Source organism: Varanus komodoensis, unplaced genomic scaffold (assembly GCF_004798865.1).
Source record: "Varanus komodoensis strain SLA01 unplaced genomic scaffold, ASM479886v1 scaffold1, whole genome shotgun sequence".
In the NCBI taxonomy this organism is placed as follows: domain Eukaryota; kingdom Metazoa; phylum Chordata; class Lepidosauria; order Squamata; family Varanidae; genus Varanus; species Varanus komodoensis.
The window spans coordinates 90,538,530-90,559,486 of NW_025335268.1; the positions used below are offsets into that span (position 1 = coordinate 90,538,530).

At 45.0% G+C, this 20,957-nt stretch overlaps 1 protein-coding gene across 1 annotated transcript in view; it reads left to right on the plus strand.

Moving 5' to 3' along the window:
• The window catches only part of DGKG (diacylglycerol kinase gamma), a 143,943-nt gene that overhangs the window by 52,040 nt on the left and 70,946 nt on the right, over positions 1–20,957 (plus strand). The window contains exons 7-11 of the mRNA XM_044434569.1: positions 4,212–4,469; positions 6,927–7,091; positions 13,571–13,620; positions 14,655–14,729; positions 15,638–15,757. Coding sequence (XP_044290504.1) covers positions 4,212–4,469; positions 6,927–7,091; positions 13,571–13,620; positions 14,655–14,729; positions 15,638–15,757 — 668 coding nt within the window. The remainder of the gene's footprint in view (positions 1–4,211; positions 4,470–6,926; positions 7,092–13,570; positions 13,621–14,654; positions 14,730–15,637; positions 15,758–20,957) is intronic.

Genomic DNA, 20,957 nt, shown 5'->3' on the forward strand with positions numbered 1-20,957 from the left:
TTCTTCATTTAACAGGGAGCTGCACAGACAGATGTAAACAGGGAGGGCTCTGTTCAGCTTCAGCTCTGGCACTGTATTGCTTCCTCCTCCCACCCCTCCCCGCTTTTTTAACCAGGGACTCCCCTCTCTGGAATCCTACCCAGAGAGAGATACGCAGCAGCTCAATAAACATTTTGAACAAACAGTGCTTGGGTGCCAAAGCTTTTTACAAACTCTCTCCCATTATTTCAAGGTGGCCTGGCATTTGTAACCATTACGTCTTGCCAGGAAACAGTTGCTATGCAGGGATGACTGTCTTTCAGTGCTGCAGTTCTTGGTATTGCAGTGAAGTGGCATCTCTTCCATCCCAGCTGGATACAGAAGATGATGAAAGGGAATATATCCTTTTCTCTGACTACCTAGTAATTGCAAAGGAGGCAAGTGGAGCTTGTTCAAACATGTTTTAGGAAATGACAGGCTGTGCTGAAATTATGTGTAGGGCATTCTGAGAAAAGAGGAGCTCACAAGCTTCTTGAGAGACTTGTTATGTTCTTCAGTTTCTCTGATAAACTTAAGATTGATAGCTTGCTAGATTTCATATCTTAGCAGTGACCTCTTTAAACTGTTAAAAGGAATGACCAATAAATAGCTGAAACCTGCTTTGCTGTTAGGAACAGCTGCGCATTCCCAAACATGAAATCCTGGTTCACACAGTCACAGGGTAGTTAACAAACCATGGTGGCTTGTTAACTACTCAGTGCCTGCCAACGGATTTCCATAACTATGCTCACTGGGTGTGGTTTCTTGTGTCATCTGAGCCCAGTGAAGGTGGCTTGTTGAGGTGGTTAACAAGTTGTTGAAAGCTTTGTTCACAGGATATGCTAAGCTATCCTTTTAAGTGGCTTGCTAGCTGATCCCCATAACCCATGATGGTTTGGACAAATTGACAACCCATCATAAGCTGAGCAGCTCCTAAAACAAACTATGGGTTTTCAGGGTGCCTTTTGTAAAACAACCAAACCTGTGGGAAGCAGTTGTGAGGTGTCATGTTGGGTGAACATAGCCACCCTTGCTGGGTTTGGTTGATTTAAGAAGTCTTGTGGGAGCCTTGAATCAGCAGCCTAGAACCTCAGGGTGCTACTTGCAACCCACCATGGCCTCATAAGCCACAGTGAGCTGTGATTACCATGTGAATAGGTCAGGTAGTCCCATAGGCTTGCTCAGCTGTATATGTCTGAAAGCTGTCCTTTAGCCCCATTCTTTCCACTCACAACATGGGACTTCCTTCATCCTAGCTTCTATACAGAGCCTGACTCTGATTCATTTTTTTTAAACTACCAATTAACTCCATAGTCTATTCCTTAGTGCCTGTGAAACTACTCCAAGAAATACATTTTCTACACCTGTCTTGAAACCTAAAGAAGACAACTGGATGAAAGAGGAAGAGTGGATTGATAGTGCTTACAAAACTGTTGTGCTGTTTTCCTTTCCTAAAAGCACCCATGAATGCAGGATTAATGCCTGGGAACAAGAACTGGTTAATGAATCCTTGTTAATGGAAACTGATTATTACGTTTAACATCCATCTCCTAGCCAGCAGTAGAAAATCCAGTCACCATGCATCCTCCAGGATACAACAGAGAGGTCATGTGTCCTACTTTACAAAGGACAGTCCTCTATTGAGGGTATTGTCTACTTCAGGGCTGCACAACATGTGTATGTCCTCCACCCAGGCCACTTGTGCCCCCTCCCCAGTTACTGCCTCTGCTGTGCCACTGAAAATCACCCTGCTATGCCACAACTGCTTTGTGGGCAGTCAGGAGCATGATTCAAACTGGAAACAGGCCACTGCTCCCTGTGTACCTTGTTTCTGAGCAGAATTGCTATTTTAGCAAACAAATAGCATCTAATGATCATGTGTCAAGCATATGAGGGTCTCCCCACAAATAGCTCTGTGCTTCCCGGCAGAATTGCTCAAGGAGCCTGGAATTCCAGCCACTTCAAGTGGCAATGCAGCTGCTTCCATGGGGGGCAGGGGTAAAGGCCCTGGAGGGTTTTGAGGAGCGATGCAGTCCCCTTCCTCTCCAAAGTTACCCACCCCTGCACTATCTGACGGACTGTCCTGTTTGAAGCTAAAAAGCCGGAAAAAGGGAGGGCAGGGCCTTGAAACTGTTCATCGGCAGTTAGCAGCTGGACAGCCAGCTAGTCAGCCATGCAGGTTACACCTTCCCTTGTTATGATGAGATGTCATCATATTTCTATTTACATTATACTTTTTTCTTAATTGGCCTCTGTATGTATCAATTAGATGATGCATATTTTATGGAACTGTCTGCTCTAATTTGTCTTTTTTATGATGATGCATTTCTTCTTTTGGGGTGATACATGATTGGCTAGGATAGAACAAATGACACACAGTGCTTCCCTTATTGTGTTTAATGGCAGGTTTTTTAATGCTTTGTGCTTTCACTCTGTGTTGCACTCCTCTTGCTCTCTTCATTACTGCAAGAATTCTCTTTCAGAGGTGAGTTAAAGGTGAAAACAGTCCCACAGGTCCTGACTCCATTCATGCCACTCAATTGCAGCAAGGTTAGGCTAGCAGTGAACAAGTAAAGTCAACTGAAAACAGATGACCTTATCCAATTAGTCTGAGCTGTGCCACACTGTTTGCTTTAACAGCTGCATGCCCCATCTTTCCAATGAGGGAAGCCCAAGGGAGCAAACAACACAGACGCTAAGATATGACAGTAGAAACCAGCTAAATGTATAAGTCAAAAAGTGTAAGAGTACAGCTTAAACAGCCAAGCAGATTAAACATGCCTACTAAAATAAAGCAAGCCAGTCTTTAAGAGGTGGTGTAAATTTATTAAAAGGAGGCTTTTCAAGTCCAGCAAGTATCATAATCTGGCAGTGGGAGCACAGAAAAGGCTCTTTTCCATGCTGTATCCGGATACGTGCCTGATAGAGGTTGTGCAAACAAAGAGGCCTCTGCTGGTCCTAAAGGTTGGGCAGGTTCATACTGGATGGGTCAGTTGTCCAAGTATCCTGGCCCCAAATGGTTTAGGACTTGGAAGGTAACTGAGTCTGGAAATGGATTGGTAGCAAGTGTAATTGGAACAGTAAAAGGGTCATGTTTAGGATGCCCATGTCTCCTGGTCCAGGTACAGTACCCTAGTGGAAGGTGTCCTCTGCAAGAGGGCTGTCTAGATGCAGAATGATAGGAAGGGAGAACAGCAATGCCCTTGAACATGCCCATCAATAATTAGCACCAATGGCAAACTGAATAGCTGCTATCTTCCCCCCTAGGGGGAGATGTACTATATTTCTACATAATTTATGGTAATTCGATGTAAACTTGTAACTATGCATATGCACTAGCATATACAAGTCACTGCTTAGCTCTGCTGGGGAGCAAGCAGCACAAACACAGCAGAGTGGGCAACTAGAGCAGAACCTCTGAGGAGAGCCGGAAAAACAAAACCTTTTCAAGCAGGGAGATAAAGTAACAGGAGACATGGAAGGGGGCCTGGAAAGAATGAGAAGGAAGTGTGGTTTTCTGAAATAGGTCCCCATCTCTTGGAAGCAAGGCTACCTACATGTTTGTGAGTCTACCATCACTAGTCCAGTAGCAATAGGAATGAAATCGGGCTGTGGTAAAAGTCTTTCTGTAGAGAGGAATATGAAGCAAAGAGCACATTTCAGGATAAACAAAGCTGCCTTGTTTGAGACTTGAGCATATAATGCCAGTCCCAGCCCACTTGGACTGGCTGCTTGTATGTTTGTAACACCCATTCAAGGTGCTGTTTTATTTATAAAGCCTAATGTTGCTTGGGACTCTGAGAACTGATGGAGGATTTTCTGGTTATGAAAGTAGTCCTGCGCTATGGTCAACATGTGAGGCCTTCACCTGATACCTGAAGTAGGTTGGAAGGATGGCAACAAAGGGGAAGACCTTTCAGTCAACTTCCAGTTGCATCAGGTTCTCCCTCTTGAAGCTTTTCCAATGCTAATTATATCATCTTGTTGGTTGATTAAAACATTCCACTGTTGCCAGGCATTTGGCAGGATATAACGGGCATCTCAACATAGTTGTCTTTTCAGGAATCTGTACATTTCTTATTATGAAAAACAGCCCTTGCCCAGGATGGGCTCCAGAACAGCAGAGCTGCTCCAGACTTCTCGCTTGTGTGCCCATTCAAGAGTACTGACGCCATGCTGTGTTTGAATTCCAGGGATCAATGGGAAAACCCTCCTAAGTACCATGGGAAGGCACACACCTGAATCCAAAAGCTCCCAGCCAAACCTGGCAGAGCAACAATCAGCATCTCTGAGTCCCACTCCGACTGCCAATGCTAATGCCCTTGGGAATGCCTCTCCTAACTGGTCCAGATCATCCTCACAGAAGTCCACTGCCGGTACCCCCTCTGCTCACAACTCCTCAGGGTCCTCCAAGATCTCCTCAGGTTCTGTGCTTAGCCCTCAATCCCCAGGTGAGTCTCATGTTTGTGGTTCTCTTCCTGAGGCTTCTTGTGTACATAGCCACTGTCTGGCCTTGCCTACATGTAGCTGTATGGAGCTGATTTCATGGGTGAAAGCCACCACTGGCAATATTCTTCCTGATCTGTCAAAACTGGCAAGCATGTGCTAAGGAAACCTGAAGCAGAAGTGGCTGCTGAGCAGGTGCACTTCTGATCCCTGTGAGAATGTGGGAAGCAAAGCCCTCTACCTCAAGCCAGTGATTTCAAAAGATAATTCACTCAAGATTAGCTGATAGCCATGTTCCTTTGCACATACTGTCTCCTCACAGGCCCAGCCACATCCATGTGTTGCGTGGTGGCTGTCAGGTGCTCCTGGGAGTTTCCTCTGAAACACCCTGGGAAGTGCATCGCTGTTGACTTTGCAAACATCGGCTTGTATTTGCAGCAAGCTAATTTATTTGTGTCAGTGTCACTGACAGACAAAGCTCAGCTGTGAAGCCACATTGATATTAGGACATCTTCACACCTCCAGATATTTGCATTTTGTCGGCGTAGCAGTGGGGAGACCTGTTTTCCTGCTGGGATCTGACAGCTAATATCCATGGCAACAGGCACCAGACTGGGGGACCCACGGAGTGAGTCACTGCCTCCAAAGCACTCCTTTTGCTAGAGAAAGCTGAGTGCAAGAAGAAAGATATAAATATCTGTGAGGTGTAGTGGTTAGAGTATTGACCTAGGATTCAGGAAATCTGGATTTAATCCCCACTCAGCCAAGAAGCTCTCTGGGTGTCTTCGAGCCAGTCACTACTCTCAACCTAACCTACCTCACAGGGTTGTTGTGAAGATAAAAGGGGGAGGTTCATGTAGATCATTGTGCAAGAGAAAAAAAGTGTGAAATTAAGTGTCATCATAATCAAGTCTTAAAGGTTGGAACACTTCTCAAATGTGCCTGTGTCTACAGTGGCTAAGTTCTTCTGTATATCAATTTCTTTATTTCAACAATCTGGCCTCTTCCATGTGTGTGGGTTTTTACCTCCTGGTTGTATCATCCTTCTCAGATATCACACACATGAGCATATTTTCTCATACAAATATGCATGATCACACACCGCATACAGATTTAGGAACTCATGTGAGTGGTCTATGAGCAGGGTCAGATCTGGAGCAGCCTTCCCTAACCTGGTCCCCTCCACACACTTTGGATTTCAGTCCCCATCAGCCACAGCTGGCATGGCTAATGTTGTCATGAATCCTTAGAGTTGTAGTCTGGAGGACGCCAGGTTGGGAAAGGCTGGCTTATGGTGATTGAAGTTGGCAATGATATTTCAGAAGCTGCAATGCCATGAAGAGCTTTAAAGGTAAGGACATGGGAGACATGTTCATTGTGGGAAGAGCTGGGAAGGCAGCAGAGGGCAGCCTGCAGTAAATCTGGCCCTCTGCCTAATTTCAAAAGACCTGTACAAGTTATCAATTCAAGGCAAGGATGATCTGAAGTGGACCACGCATATGTGGCTACGACCCCCTCTTGCCACATGAAGCTCTAAACATGCCCCAAGGAAACACTTGGAGAAGGGGAAAAAGGATTCCCCATACGTGTAGTTATGCAGCTAGGTCAGGACCTTGGAGCCAAAGTCCGAGACCTCACAGCTGATCCCCCCAACTGCCTTCCCCAAATCTCCCAGGGAGTGTCTGGTGAAGAAGAATCAATTCCATTTCATTTTTGGAATCAGAATCGTGTTCTCATTTCAGTGAATCTAAATGCACGTATCTTGTCTTGTTTTTAATTGGGATCAGCTAACAGTTTGCTGTTTCCGTTCCAACATCTTGAGGATGCAGAAGCGGTTGTCAAGCATGGAATGGAAATGGAGCTAGGTGGGGAGAGGGGAAATAAAGGTTCTGTGCTTTGGAGCTCAAGCACTTTGCATGGCTGTCTAAAGGGAGGTCCTCAGAAGACCAAGTCCAGGTTCTAGTAACAAGCACAAACCGAGTAAAATGACAAGATAAGAAGTAATAATAAAAACAATGTGAAATGTCACACTTGGCATTTCTCCCAATGAAGACAGAAAGAAAGGTGCATTGATGCAGTTCTTAGCAGGTTCAGGACAACCTCCTGGCATTTATCCCCTAGAGAGTGATGAAGGTTAGTACACACAGCTTTCCTGAGAGCAAGAAGCCAAGCTGAAGTGTCTGCTCCCCTGCCCTTGGTGGGAGGACTACTTTGGCGCTCTTCCCAGTGCTAAGCTGTTGCAGCCCACATCAGTTTACATGACTAGAGATAAAAAAGACACACAAGGCTGGGCTGCTGGTGAAAGTCTGTGAACCTCTCCTGAGCTCCTTGGGATATTGGCAGGATCACGTCAAGCCAAATATGGCCTGGAGGATTAAGCCTGATCTCTCCCTGGCTGCATGGCACAGCATCTGTACTGTCACTCTAAAGCAAGTGTGAAACATTTCTGTCTGCCTTTCTAGGCTCCAGAAGCTTGGAGAAGAAATTACCATTCAACCTCCGAAAGAGCCACATCTCCCTGAAAACAGCCAACCCGCCAGCCCCACTGGCTCAGGTAGTCTACCTGAAGGACATTGTCTGCTACCTGTCACTGCTGGAAAGGGGACGGGCTGAGGATAAGCTGGAGTGTAAGTGCTTGGGTGACAGGAAGAATATGTGTGACCAGAATGTCTGGTGCTAGGCTGGTCACAAGTGGCCAGTGGTGGTGGGTGGGAGGAATGGGAGGGTTCATGGTTGCAAGGGAAGCAGTGCAAGCTGCAAGTTACAATGAGTGAGGGCAAGAGTCCGGTTTTATACGTATGCTACGAATGAGCCAAAAGACAATGGGCTCATTCAGCCCTTTCCAGTAGAACAAGATGGGATGCTGTTGGACTGTAGCTCCCACCAGCCACAACCCAATGGTCAGGAATGATGAGAGTTACAGTCCAGGAAATCTGAAGAGCCGCAGGTTTCCCTGTCCTTACTAGTACGTAATGCCACATAACCAGCTTATCTGCACATAATAAAACTTATAGACAGATACACTGGTTCATTGCTGGGTATTAGTTGCCACTTTGGCCTTTTTGGGTGCTTCCAGACAGAGGCCTCCTAGCACTACCAGTCCAAAGGTGTCATGCAGTTCTTCAGTCTTTCCTTTCTTAACTGGTTTTTATGCTAAGAAAAAAGCCAGATGCAGTGGTGGGAAAACACAGGAGGGTTATAAATGGAAGGTGACAACCCCTCGAGCCTCTGTAAGATTCTGTGAAAGCAGCAGGGCATTTGCACTTAAATCCAAAAAAGGCACAGAAATCTTCATCTGGATGCATCCCTGTGTTGATCACTGACTACCATTCACCCCCATCTGAATCTTGAACCTGAGGAATCATCACTGAGTTGAACATGTTAGGTGAGGGCAGAGTTCCATGAACAGGGTTCAGACCCACCCAGCCCACTCCCAGTGGTAATTATGTTCATTGCTACCTTTCTTCCTAGAGTGCCTATGGAAACAGAAGTGCAGAACCTCAAGTGTGGAGACCCAAACTGGCCCTCCTAGTGTCCCCAGGGGGCCATGCCCCTTCCCCCATCTACTGATCATTGGGTGGTTTCCCTTTGCATGGTTCCCCCCACCCCGATTCTGAATGACTGAAATGCCTCTCCTAAGGTTTAATTCCTGGCAGTAAAAGCTTTAAGCTAAAATAAGCTGGCATTTTTGATCCCATCACTTTTGCCTTTGGTCCCCCTCATCCATGGAATGTGCTGCCTCCAAAAGCTTCTCATGTAGCTGTGGAAAATCTTGGGTTAATTAACTCACAATTGGCCATGCTGCATGCCCTGTGTGAGCTTCTATGACCCATGGTAAAAAATAAAATATCTGATCAGTATGATTAAAGCTTGTTAGTTGATGTGTAAAACCAGGCTGGAATGTTTAGAAGCTAAGGGATTGATTACAGTAATTGGAAGAGAGTATTATACTAGGTACATCCCTACTAATTTTGGGTTAAATAAACCAGGATTTGTTGCCTGTAAACTGGGTCATAGAATGTGCTGTCTTGTGCTACTTAGCTTTTTGATTTGGCAATCCAGTTCAAGGAGTCATGTCAATTTGTTAAACTGAAACTTCACACAAATTGAAACAACATTGATTTAAACTTTAATTTGAAGGAGTACCTTTAAGAAGTCTTAGGAGAAAATCCAGCCCTTGAATGTGCATCTCTGATTGCTCCCTTTAAAGATGCTGTTCAAGGGAAGATGGAGCGAGAGAGAGAGAAGTGAGTCTTTGGGGGCATTGTCAGTCAGTTTTAGTGTAAACTCTTAGCAGAGCTGATCAAAAAACCATAAGGCTTGCAATGACTGTTTCTCTTCTGGCACCTTGAGCTGAGTTGATTGTCTGATTCATTTCCCATTAGAAACTGCTGTTTTATACCCCAATCTGTGTTAATGAATACAATTCTGCAAAGGGCTGGTTAATTGGGAGGCATCACTAAGAAGAGCACTTAAGGCTTCTCTTTGTAGGATCAGTCTGGGAATCATGAAGGGGTTCACCTGTTCTGCCATAGCATTTCAAGCCAAATGAGTTCACCAGATCTTTTCAGGGTGTCATAGCAAGAGTGAAAATGCCAGAATTGGTCTCTAGGGAGAACACCTCTGGAGTCCCTGAACTGAATGGGTGTGATGATAAGTGCAGTGAGAGTTTGCCTGTTTAAAATGATGCTGAGCTGATGTACTATGATCTCCAGAAGTGCTAGCATTCCTCATCTTTGGCTCTGCTTGCTGGGACTGAGAGGAATTGAGGTCCAAAATATTTAGAGCAGGGGTCTCAAACTCAACTTACCTGGGGGCCGCTGGAAGTAGAGTCTGGGTGAGGCTGGGCCGCATCAAGCGGTGGTGGTGGGCCGCTCATCCCGCGTCGCTCCCAGAGGCCGACCCGGGCGCCGCCGGTGCTTTGAAGGCCGCAGGGCCCCTCCCCCGTGCCCCGCCCGTCCCGGCAATTGGCCCGCGGGCCGCGAGTTTGAGACCCCTGATTTAGAGGGTTAAAGAAGGCTGGTATAATAGGATTGTGATGTGGGAGAGAAATTAAATGGGTTGTTTTCTGAGACACAGTTCCTCCTGCTTCCCCTTATTGCCTTCACAGTCCCAGTGCTGCACAAGAAGCTATGAGTTGCTCTAAGGGTTGAGCTGATTGTCATGATCTGAAACAAAGACAGGAGAACAAATGAAAACTGCTAGAAAATGTGCAATAATGATGAGGAATGCAAAGCTACCAATTTGTTTCCCTCTGCAACTCACAGAGCCAAAGCCCAGGAAATAATTTACGGTTCTATTACATGAATGTTCCCGAAAACCATGCAAGAGTGCCCTCTGGTGCTCTTGCTATTTTATTGATGGATAGGAAAACCCTAATATTTAAGAATTTTGGATAAGGCCTATGTAAAGTGGCCCTACTGATGGTGTCTTCTGAATAATTCGTGAATGAACTGACGTTATATGGAGCCGTGAAGCGATTGAACACTCATACTGTATGGGGAGTGTTATAGCCAAAAGACGAACTGGGAACACAATTGCAGCATCAAGAACCCAGGCAAGGGAAATAGTACTTGAAGTACTAAGAGCAGCAGGAAATTTGTCTCAGCTGACACAGGGTGAGATAGAGGTTGCCAATATTGAATTGTTCCATGGTTCTTTTGCCAGTACTTTTGTTGACTCTGGCTTGTTCTTAAGGATTTATTTTTGTGCAGGAATGATTTCAAGTTGACAACACCCTGGACAAAGTGCCCCCTGGCTGGAGGGGCAGGAGGGCTGTCCAAGTGTCCTAACATACAGCAGTGGCAACAGCACTCCAAAGGGCACTAGGAAGCTGGATTGAGCTCCCATTTTAATTTCCCATGAGCCCTTGAAGCAAAAATACTTCAGGGGTCCTGTGGGAAATTGAAATAGTGGCTGGATCCAGCCACTCCATACTGCTTGCAGCATTTACCTGGAAAAAGATGAAAGGGCACTAAGGTCAGACAATAGCACTGGGGCCTCAAATGCCCATGAGGGCCAGCCAGGTGTAAACACTGGCCTCAACCATGCTGACAATTCTGTTAGGTCCACTGATGACCATGTCCAGACAAAACAGGATATATAATATAGATAGAATGTTGGTTCAAGTGGGGGAACTGCAAACTTTGCAGTTCCATAAAAATAGTGAGACCTTCCTTTTCAAATCAGAAACAAAACTTGACCTCACTGAGTCCTGCTGCATTGTTTATGACTTCCTAATACAAATGTTTCTGTCCAGGTGCTAGAAGAAATGCTGAAGGACTCTTGTTGAGTTTCTGGTATGTTGCTTCAATAAAGGAGCCTCACCAAGAGAGATGCTCAACCTTTCCCTTGAATGAAAGAGTACTGAAAATGGTGTATTGCTAATATTTGCTTTCATTACAAATACACAAGCAATAGATTGAGGCAAATGGGCAATCCTCCTGGGGAGACAATGCCCCACCAAGAAAGCTGCAGTCCCAAGTCCAGTCAGTTTGGACCACAGGCTCTCCAGTCCTTCTCTTCTTCCTTGAGCCACCTCTTTCAGTCAAAGCCAAACCAGATGTGATGCTAAAGGTGTCCATTTTAGCAATCATGTCCATTTTATTGTTTAAGAATGAACACTCCCCATTGCTGCTATTATTTTTTAAAGCACACACACATTTGGTTACTAATAAAACCTTTAGCATTACATAAAATTAGATACATAGTGTGTGCATGTACTTGTCCTCTCTCTCTCTCTCTCTCTCTCTCTCTCTCTCTCTCTCTCTCTCTCTCACACACACACACACACAGAGAGAGAGAGAGAGAGAGAGAGAGAGAGAGAGAGAGAGAGAGAGAGAAACACACATCTTAGAACTGTGTGTTCCCTTCCAGCCAGTGGGGGCTGACTCCATCTGGAAGCTCTGGTAGGCATATTATTCAAACACACAGAATGTCCAACACTTCTATCTTCTAACAAAAAAGACTAGAATGGTGAATTCTGACCAATTCACCATTCTAGTATATTCATCCAGCAAAGGAAGAGCCATCCAGTAGCCATATGAATTTTAACACAAACATGCGGGAAGCAGAAGTCCACCCATGTCTGTATGGTGAGATACTGCTGGCTTTTTTGATATGTGGGCAATGCACAAGTACACACTGTGATCCCTTAGCCCCTTTTTGGAGACAAGTGGTTTAACAGCATCCAAATATGAAAAGCCTCTTGCTGGATCTTGCCAAAGGCATATCTAACCTAGCACCTTATTTTTCACAGTGATCAACTTGTCTAGATCTCTGTTATATTTATTTTTAACCTGTGTTACTGTATGGGCCACTCTGAGGACCTTTTGTTATCGGATGACATATAAATACCACAAATAAATAAAGTATCTATCTTATTCAAGAGTTTGTACCCAGCACTTCCAGTGTCTACACACTACTCAGGGTAACTGAAGGAAGTCCATCAGCAGGACATGAGGGAATTTATATTCTCTTGCTGCCATTCCCTAGCAACAGGTGTTGAGGTGGCCTCTGATCCTGAGGGAATCATATTACCATTATGACGATCATCTGTCGAAATGCTCTGACTCCTTTTTAGAGCTTTGTTAACTGATGACAGCACTATATTTAGAATGGCTTGGTTTTTCAGTCTAGTCACAACTTTCTAGAGCAGAGACCATTCTCTGTTTTAATGGTTAATGTCAAAGTGTATGGAAGCATGTTGCATTTCTCCTCAGCTGATCTGGGCTCCCTTCCAAAAAAGAATTGCCTCTTTCAGGCTGCCCTTTACAGAGGGTTCTACCATATCCCCTTTAACATTCCACTTTGTTTGCTTTTCAAGTACAGATGGTGGTTGGGGAACAGACTAGAAGTAGGGTGACCATTCTTTACAGGGGATGGTCTTTTGCTCATAGGTATTCTTTAAAGTCTGATCTCTGTCCTTTGAAGACAGAAAACCACAAGAAAAGAGAATAGGAGCCTAGAAGTTGCCGATCAGACAGGCCTGGCTCTGCCATTAGGCAGAGTAAAGTGGTCACCTCAGTCAGAAGGTGCTTGGTGGCACAGAAGGGCTGTGAGGGCAGTCCTCTGGCCATTCCTCTCCATTGGAGGACAGAGCTGTGTATTCCAGGCAGCTTGTCCGGCCCCTGCATGCAGACCTTCTGCTTTCCAATAAGGTCCCACCACCAGTGCTCAGCTAACAGTCTTGTTAGCTTCTGTAGGTGGAATGGAGGGGGAGCCATCTTCTCCTTCCCCAAATTGCAAAATGTTTTGGGTTAGACCCAGCACCTGGACAACAGACTGGGCAAGAAGTGCTCTTCACCTGTTCACAGACTTTTGCTGCTGAGATGCATTTCCATCTAAATTATTCCGTCTGTCTACTTAAGTCTACTGGTGTCTTGAGATGGTTTTATAGTAAAGTATATAGATGGTTTAATAAATTATAGTAATATTTCTATATTTGCATGTATGCTAATTAGCATATGTAAACGTCATGCTGATCTGGGTCATCTCGCACCCATTTTTTCATGATACGTAAGTGGCAGCCTATCTGGAAGATTCTTCCTCATGCACAGGATGCTGTAATTCTTTGTGTTCTCTGTGCATCACACACACGTGGGCTTTGCATGTAGAGGAAATTGCAGCTGTAAGAAGCAGTAAATCCCACCTATCTGCTCTGTACATACAGCCCTCCCTCTTTAGTTAGTGAGTGCAAATTGTTGTGGCTCTTAGGAGCCAAGAGACTGATTCTAGAATAGAAATAATTATCTGATCTCTGGTAGAGTAGGAGGACAAAATATGCTCCACGGCTTGCTATAAACTTTTCATTCCCTCTGCTCAAGAAGACGGGTTGCCCAGTCTCTCTACAGGTAAGAAAGGTTCCTCTTAACACTCACTCTTGATTAATTCTACAAAGCCTTTGGACAATAGTTAGGAATGTTGTTATTAATGGTATCGCACCAGTTTAACTGTGGATGATCTAAGATGCTCCTAGTTCCCTAAAGTAGACATGTATATTAAAACTAGTGTGGCTATAGAGTATAGAGGCTGATCAATGAACATGTTTTGCCTCTGGGTGCTTGTATTTATTACAGACCTTTGTTGCATTTGTGTTTTCTTGCAGTTATGTTCCGCCTCTATGATACAGATGGCAATGGCCTCCTGGACAGCTCGGTAAGCTATCCCGCAAAGCAACGCTCTTCTCAAGAAAGGGAGAATGCACCTCTCTGCAAAAGCCTGAGGCACTTCCTCCTACAGTGGTGGTTCATACCTTTGAGGCCCCTCAGGCAAGGCATCTTCAATGGGCTCACTTCCTCAGTGGCTGGGTTCAAATGATTATGGGTGAAAGAAGCCATGGTGGCTTCCTTTCCCTGCCCCTTCACAAGCCGGGCATGACTGTGATTTGCCTAATTACCCCTACGGTGTGTGGCTTACTGTGTTGCTTGAGTCCAGTGAGGTGAGCAGCAGGGATGGCTTCAAAAGCACCCAGCGCCATGGTTTGTTGTGGGGTTCTGGAGTGGTTTCAAAGACATTCCCTGCTGTCCACATCATCAGGTTTGGGAGACGCCGCAAGCCATGAAAGCAATTAGGAAAGTGCATGGTGCACACCCCGTGTGCATGGGGGCCAGAAAAGAAGCCACAGGGACATTCCCCTCATAATCATCCAAACCTGGCCAGTGAGCCTAACTTCTCACAATCATCATCAGGAGCTTTGCCAGCAACTGCTATTGCTCACCCTGCTCTCATTAGCACTGCCACTTTCTTGCTTGACAGATGGGAATCTATTGAGCAATTAAGCAGCGGCTGCTGCTGCTGCTCTTTCTCACCATCACTGTTGCCTGGATGGCTGAGAGGCAGATGAGCAGATTTCAGGGCTGAAGAGGAGTAACTCCAAAGGACTCTCATTAATGACCCCCTGCTGGGGTGTGGATCTACAGAAGGAGCCATCCATGCCTGTCTTTCCTTGATGCTGGCTCAGATCCTAGCAGCCTCCAAAAACAAGGAACTGAGCCTATATATCCATATCATAGAGGCAGCAAATAAAGGCATTCGGTAGCTTTTATGGGGGGAAATCAGATAATTTCTCCACATATGCCAAGATACATTTGCAGTGTTCACATTCCTATATTATCATTTATATTACTGCAAAATTACACACAGCAACATTTTTCCCTTTCCCCTTCCTTTGGTGTTACTTCTGCAACAAGGAGCTGGATCGGATAATCAATCAGATGGTTCATGTGGCTGAATATCTGGAGTGGGACTCCACAGAATTAAGGCCGGTGAGTTTTACTTGTATACTGGTCTCTGCTGAGCACTATCAAAATAAATTCATGACAGCTGGCTTTCCTGGCCCCTCCAGGATCTGTTGCACCCCTTAGAGAGAAGGTTGACTGAGGCTGCATAGCAGATATCACTGTTTGCATAAATTATACACCTGCATATGGATGGCACAATCTTCTTAAGGGGAGTTTCTCAGCTCTGAGGATCATGTCACAAAAGGTTTGGGATCCTGAGGTGGGAAGCAAGTAGATAATCATGATTTTGCAAGGATTGTGCAGGTTTCAGAGGCTACTTTGGAGAGTTCATGTAGAAAGCATGTGCTAGGGGAGCATGGAGGCTTACAGAGCTCTGTCCTGGCATTTTATTTCTTTTTGAACTTTTATACTATCCAATAGTGGAAGTTCTCTTGGGAGATCTTGGCCAAACTCAAAACAGGCTACGCAGAGCTGTGGTCCAGTTCTAGCAAAACAGATGAGTATCAACAGGATCAAAGGCAGATGTCATGATCAAGGACAAGCTGGTTATCAGGTCCAAGATCAGGAGGCAATGCAGTGAGACAAATTGCTCAGCTGAGGTGCTGATGTGGATACAAGGACTTTATAAAGTCTAGTACTTCCCAAATGGTTTGAGGGGCCAGCAGAAAGTATCTAGGCTATGGAGTTAGCTCATCGTATTCATACTGAAGCTGTATTCAGGGTTTTTAGATGTCCTCATTGGTCCACAGAGCACAACTGGCCTGGTTTGCTGAACATTGGTGACACAGAGGAACTGGATGCTAATGCAAAATACGTCAGTGCTATGCTCTGGTTTATTCTCCATGCATGGTGCACCCTATCAACAGAATAAGGTACAGCTTGGTGGCTTGAAAGAATGAATGAGGTTTTTAATTGGGCTTTTCCTTTTATAGATCTTGAAAGAGATGATGGAAGAAATAGATTATGACCATGATGGAACTGTGACACTGGAAGAGTGGATTCGGGGTGGCATGACCACCATACCACTGCTGGTCCTGCTGGGCATGGAAACAGTAAGTAACAGGCCTGACTTCAAAGAAGATAGCTAATGTGAGGACTATCTTCAAAGGATGCCCAACAGTGTGGTGAGGTTGTGAAGATGCTCCATTTCTTTCCAAGAAGATTTAAAATGCAATAATCCAGACTCATGCTACTTGTATTTTGGGCCCAATATTTAATAATACTATAGCACTTTGAAATGGGGATTGTAGTTGTAATAACTGGTTATATTTAAAATATTCATGCATATAAAGGTTAGGAGATGCATCACTCAACGGAAGAGGACATACTTTGCATGCAGAGGGTCACACGTTCAATCCCCATGATCTCCAGGTAGGGCTAGAAAAACTCCTGCTTGCAAGTTTGAAAAGCTGCTGCCAGTCAGTGTTGCAAATACTGGGCTAGAAGTTTCAATATCAGACTGCTTCCTATTTCCTATGTGCAATTCTGGAGGGATATCTCCTGCACAAGCGTCATTGAGGTGAACAGCACATGCACAAGACTATGAATCAAGGTCAAAGACAGTGGAAGAGGACTTGATACAGCTTCTTGTAGGGATGACACCATGTGAGGGCGCCAGAATCTCAAATAAAAACTTTTAGCAAAGAAAACTAAAACACTCTCATATCCGCAGACGATTCAAGAAGCTCATTAACCAGAGATATGCAAAATTGTAACAAGTAACTCAAAAAGGATGTAAATTTAGCTAACTGTATTTATAATTTAAGTTAAAGCCAATGAAATGATCCTAATTATGGATCATTTTTAAATTTTTCATCTTGTCCACCTTCCAAGCTCAATCCCCCCATGTTCAATCACACACACGCACACACATACACACCAATTTCTTGTCTGGAGAAGCATGGGACTTTTACTTCCTTCCGATGCATTAATCCTCCACCCCAGGAATCTCAGCATTAGCAGCCTGACGGCAGTTTGGTTGACAATTGGGCTTTGAGAGATTACTTGATGCTCTTGCTTCCTGTTACCAGAATGGTTCAAGAGAGGAGATACAATAGGTAGCATATGAACTATTTTACTGCACCAGACTTGCAAAAACATTTCACCTCATGTCAGAAAATGCAGGTTCTTTATAATATTGGTGTCTGGGCAGGGGTGTCAGAGTAATTCTCAACATATTCAAATACATTTGGATTTCTATGAATCCAGCCAGCAGATTCTGCAGAAGAGCAGTTTTTCCCAAGTTGTGCAGATTCTGTGGACTGGCAAACCATTTTTTGCAAATGTTCATATATGCTACTGCATACTAGTGTAAGTGTACATTAGCACAAATCTGCAATTGCAAATGAAAGAAATTCTCTTACAAAAAATCTAATTCTATCAATAAGCAGTTGATGGAACAAAAGCCAGTTGGCAATTGCAGGGGTGCACAGTCCAGAGATGGGTGGACCCAAAGCAAGAGGGGTGGTGCCAAAAAGACCAAAAAACAAAACAAAACAAAAACCCTAGCACACATTATTATTATTATTATTATTATTATTATTATTATTATTATTATTATTACATTTCTATGCCGCCCCTTGCCGAAGCCTCGGGGCGGCTTACAACACAATAAAATACATTGAAATACAATAGAACGTAATAAATTACCATTAAATACAAAAATACAAAAAATACACTGAGTTACAAACATAATAATATAAAATTAAAATTATCAGTATAAAATAAGTAAATAAATAATATAGGAGGAGAAAAGAGAAGGAAGAAGAAGTTGCCCTGGCCAGATCATATGTTTTAACAATTAAAATGATGTTTAAATAAAAAGGTCTTTACCTGGCGCCGAAAAACCAGTAACGACGGTGCCAGGCGGACCTCTTTGGGGAGTGAATTTCATAGGTTGGGCACCACCGCAGAGAAAGCCCTCCTCCGAGTACTTACTCTCCTAATTTCTTTCATGGAGGGTTCCCGGAGAAGGGACTCTCCCGCAGATCTCAAAGGGCAGTCGGGCATATACGGACGTAAGCGCTCGTTCAGGTAGCCAGGACCCAAGCCGTTTAGGGCTTTATAGGTCATAATCAACACCTTGAATTGGGCCCGGGCTTCAATGGGAAGCCAGTGAAGCTGACGGAGGACTGGAGTCATGTGAGCATAACGCCCCGTCCCCGTCAGCAACCTGGCAGCTCTATTTTGCACCAATTGAAGTGTTCGGACCGTCTTCAGGGGAAGCCCCACGTAAAGCGCGTTACAGAAGTCTAGGCGGGAAGTCACCAGCGCGTGTGTCACCGTCGCCAGGCAGTCGTACTCCAGGTAGGGGCGCAGCTGATTAATCAGCCGAAGCTGAAGGAAGGCGCTCCTCACCACCGCTGTCACCTGAGCTTCCAAAGAAAGCTCCGGGTCGAGGAATACTCCTAAGCTGCGGACCTTATCCCTAAGAGGGAGTGTTGCACCATTCAGGACCAGGTCAAATCCACCCTCTCCGAAGCCCTATCTGCCAACCAACAGGACCTCCGTCTTGTCTGGGTTGAGTTTCAGTTTATTGGCCCTCATCCATTGCATTACCTCGGCCAAGCACCGGTTCAGCACAGCCACTGCCTCACCTGGATTAGTGGAAAACGAGAGGTAGAGCTGGGTATCATCAGCGTATTGATGATTCCGCAGCCCACACCTCCTGATGACCTCTCCCAGCGGTTTCATATAGATGTTAAATAGCAGAGGGGATAGAATGGAGCCCTGTGGTACTCCATGGCATAGCTTCCATGACGCAGAGACATGGTCCCCCAGCACTACCTTCTGGAATCGACCGTTGAGATAGGAGCGGAACCACTGCAAAGCAGTGCCTCCAACCCCCAATCCCGCTAGCCTATCCAGAAGGATACCATGGTCGATGGTATCAAAAGCCGCCAAGAGGTCCAGAAGAACCAACAGGGATGCACTCCCCCTGTCCTTCTCCCTGCACAGGTCATCGTACAGGGCGACCAAGGCAGATTCAGTACTGTACCCGGGTCTGAAGCCGGACTGAAAAGGATCCAGATAATCAGTTTCATCCAAGAGTGCTTGGAGTTGTCCCGCCACCACTCGCTCCAACACCTTGCCCAGAAACGGGATGTTGGCCACAGGTCTATAGTTAGTGGCCATCTCTGGATCCAGTGACGCTTTCTTCAGGACCAGTCGTATTACCACTTCCTTCTTTCTACTTCTAGCTTAGATTGAGAAGAGGCTTAGTTTAGAACAGTGCTGGAGGGCGGGGTTAGGGGGGAGGACTGCACAAAGTCTGGAAGATCACTGAAGGATGGATGACTGAAGATAGTGGTGGAACCAGGGGAAGGAAACCCAGGCTGATATTAGTCATCCCTGCTTTAAAAATGCCTGGAACTGTCCATATTCTCCGATCCATGGGTTGGATGCCCAATCAATAGGTTGGGTCACATGTTTTCATAGATTTGTGTCTTGGTCCATGAAATCAGTGAATTCTACCCACCCTGAAAATTTTCTGGGTTTGTTCCCATGAGTCCCAATTAGAAGACATTGCCAATTCTTATGGAGTATGGGTCACATGCTGTGATCTTTCTGTAAGGAATGACTCACTTAAAATACAAAATGAAAGGAATGAACTGTAGACTGGGCAATAGACTCTTGGTGATGACTTCCATAAAGCCTTCATGATTTATATTTGGCATTGGTCTGACAAGGCTGTTTCTGCCTGAGCATAGAGATCCCTGTGTCATGACTAGAGGTTAAATGTTTAGGAAGACTAGGCTCCATTTCACAATGAGATGTTTATATGTGCTCCCCTGTAAAGGGGTGCATGAAGTCAGCTATTGAGTTAAAAAAAGTTGCTAAGCAGAGCGGCACTTTGCAAGTGCAGATGCAACATATGTGGGAGTACATGATATTAGAAAAGGCATTGTGAGGAATCCATTTTCATAAGTAGCTTGTTACATGTACAAAGAATAGCTTTTCTGAGTTGTAGTTGAGAGATTTGAGTCACTATGGGAAGCATCCACACACAACCTTATATCCCAAGTGAAGACAAGGGGCGGACAATCTTAGATTGGTGGTTGTTCTGATTGCATTATATACAAAACAGAGCAGATTGTTAGGATCCACAACCCTAAGAAAGCTCCCTCTCCTGGCATGATGCAAAGAGCACCACAGTTCACCCCGCAACTGCCTGCTGGACCAGAATCTGCTTTGTAGGTACTGCAAAGATCAGACCCTGAGAAAGCAGCACTGTGGGAAGCCACCAAAGGCTCAGTAAAAGGCTTCCCAGCACTGCTCACTGTTGCCACAGCAACACGGGCCTTTGTGGTGGCTACATCAGGCTCATGGCCCTGCTCCCAGTTTCACCTTGCCTTCAGCGATGCCCTTGACTCTTGCCTGCTCCCTCTTCTGTCCTTGCCTTCAGTCTGAGCCCCACTGCCAGTACATGTTCCTTGTCCCCCTGGCCATCCTCTTGCTCCTGACCCTGCTCTGCCTTACCCCTATCCAACCTCACCTTGCCTCTGAACTGTGACTTCATCTCTGAGCCTGCTCTGTGCTACTGGTACCCAACCTCAGCCTGTACTTGAACTTGCTTTGCCCCATCCTTCTAGCATCTTACAAAGGCTTCCATCCCTCCCCAGCATCCTGGTCCCAGTGTTCCAGGCGTAGCCGCCTGCCGCCTACATCCCAGTGCTGACACAGATAGCTGCCATTGCTTTTTGGCACCAGAGAAGGCCTTTGGTAAAATTTATCGGGAATTGATTTTGGCTATATTGAAAAAATCTGGTTTTCCTGAAATTCTGTATTCAGTCCCAGGAGTTAGTCAGGATTGATAGCTTTTTGTTTGTTTCTTACTTGAGAGAGTAAGAAATGGGATGATCATTTCCTCTACCAATATTCAATTTATGTTTGGAACCACTGGCATGTGCTATTTGGCAAAATTCATGGATATGTGCATAATAGTCTACACTTTAAATGTAATCTTTAGCCTGATGATCTCTTATTGTTTGTCTCAGAACTCCAGTCATCTTTTCCAGCTTAATGCAGACCACTAATAATTTGGCTACTTGTCTGGCTATTCCATTAACTCACCCAAGTCTTGACTGATGTTGATTGGAGATATTACATGCCATAGTGTGCTAGCTAACTGGAAATTTAAAATTGGCCAGAGTTCATTGCTTGCTTGGGAATGCTTATCCCTAGAGGTATATCTCAAATGATTACCCTAAATATGAATCAGCTGATTAATGAGCTCTTTGGAGACACATCTAG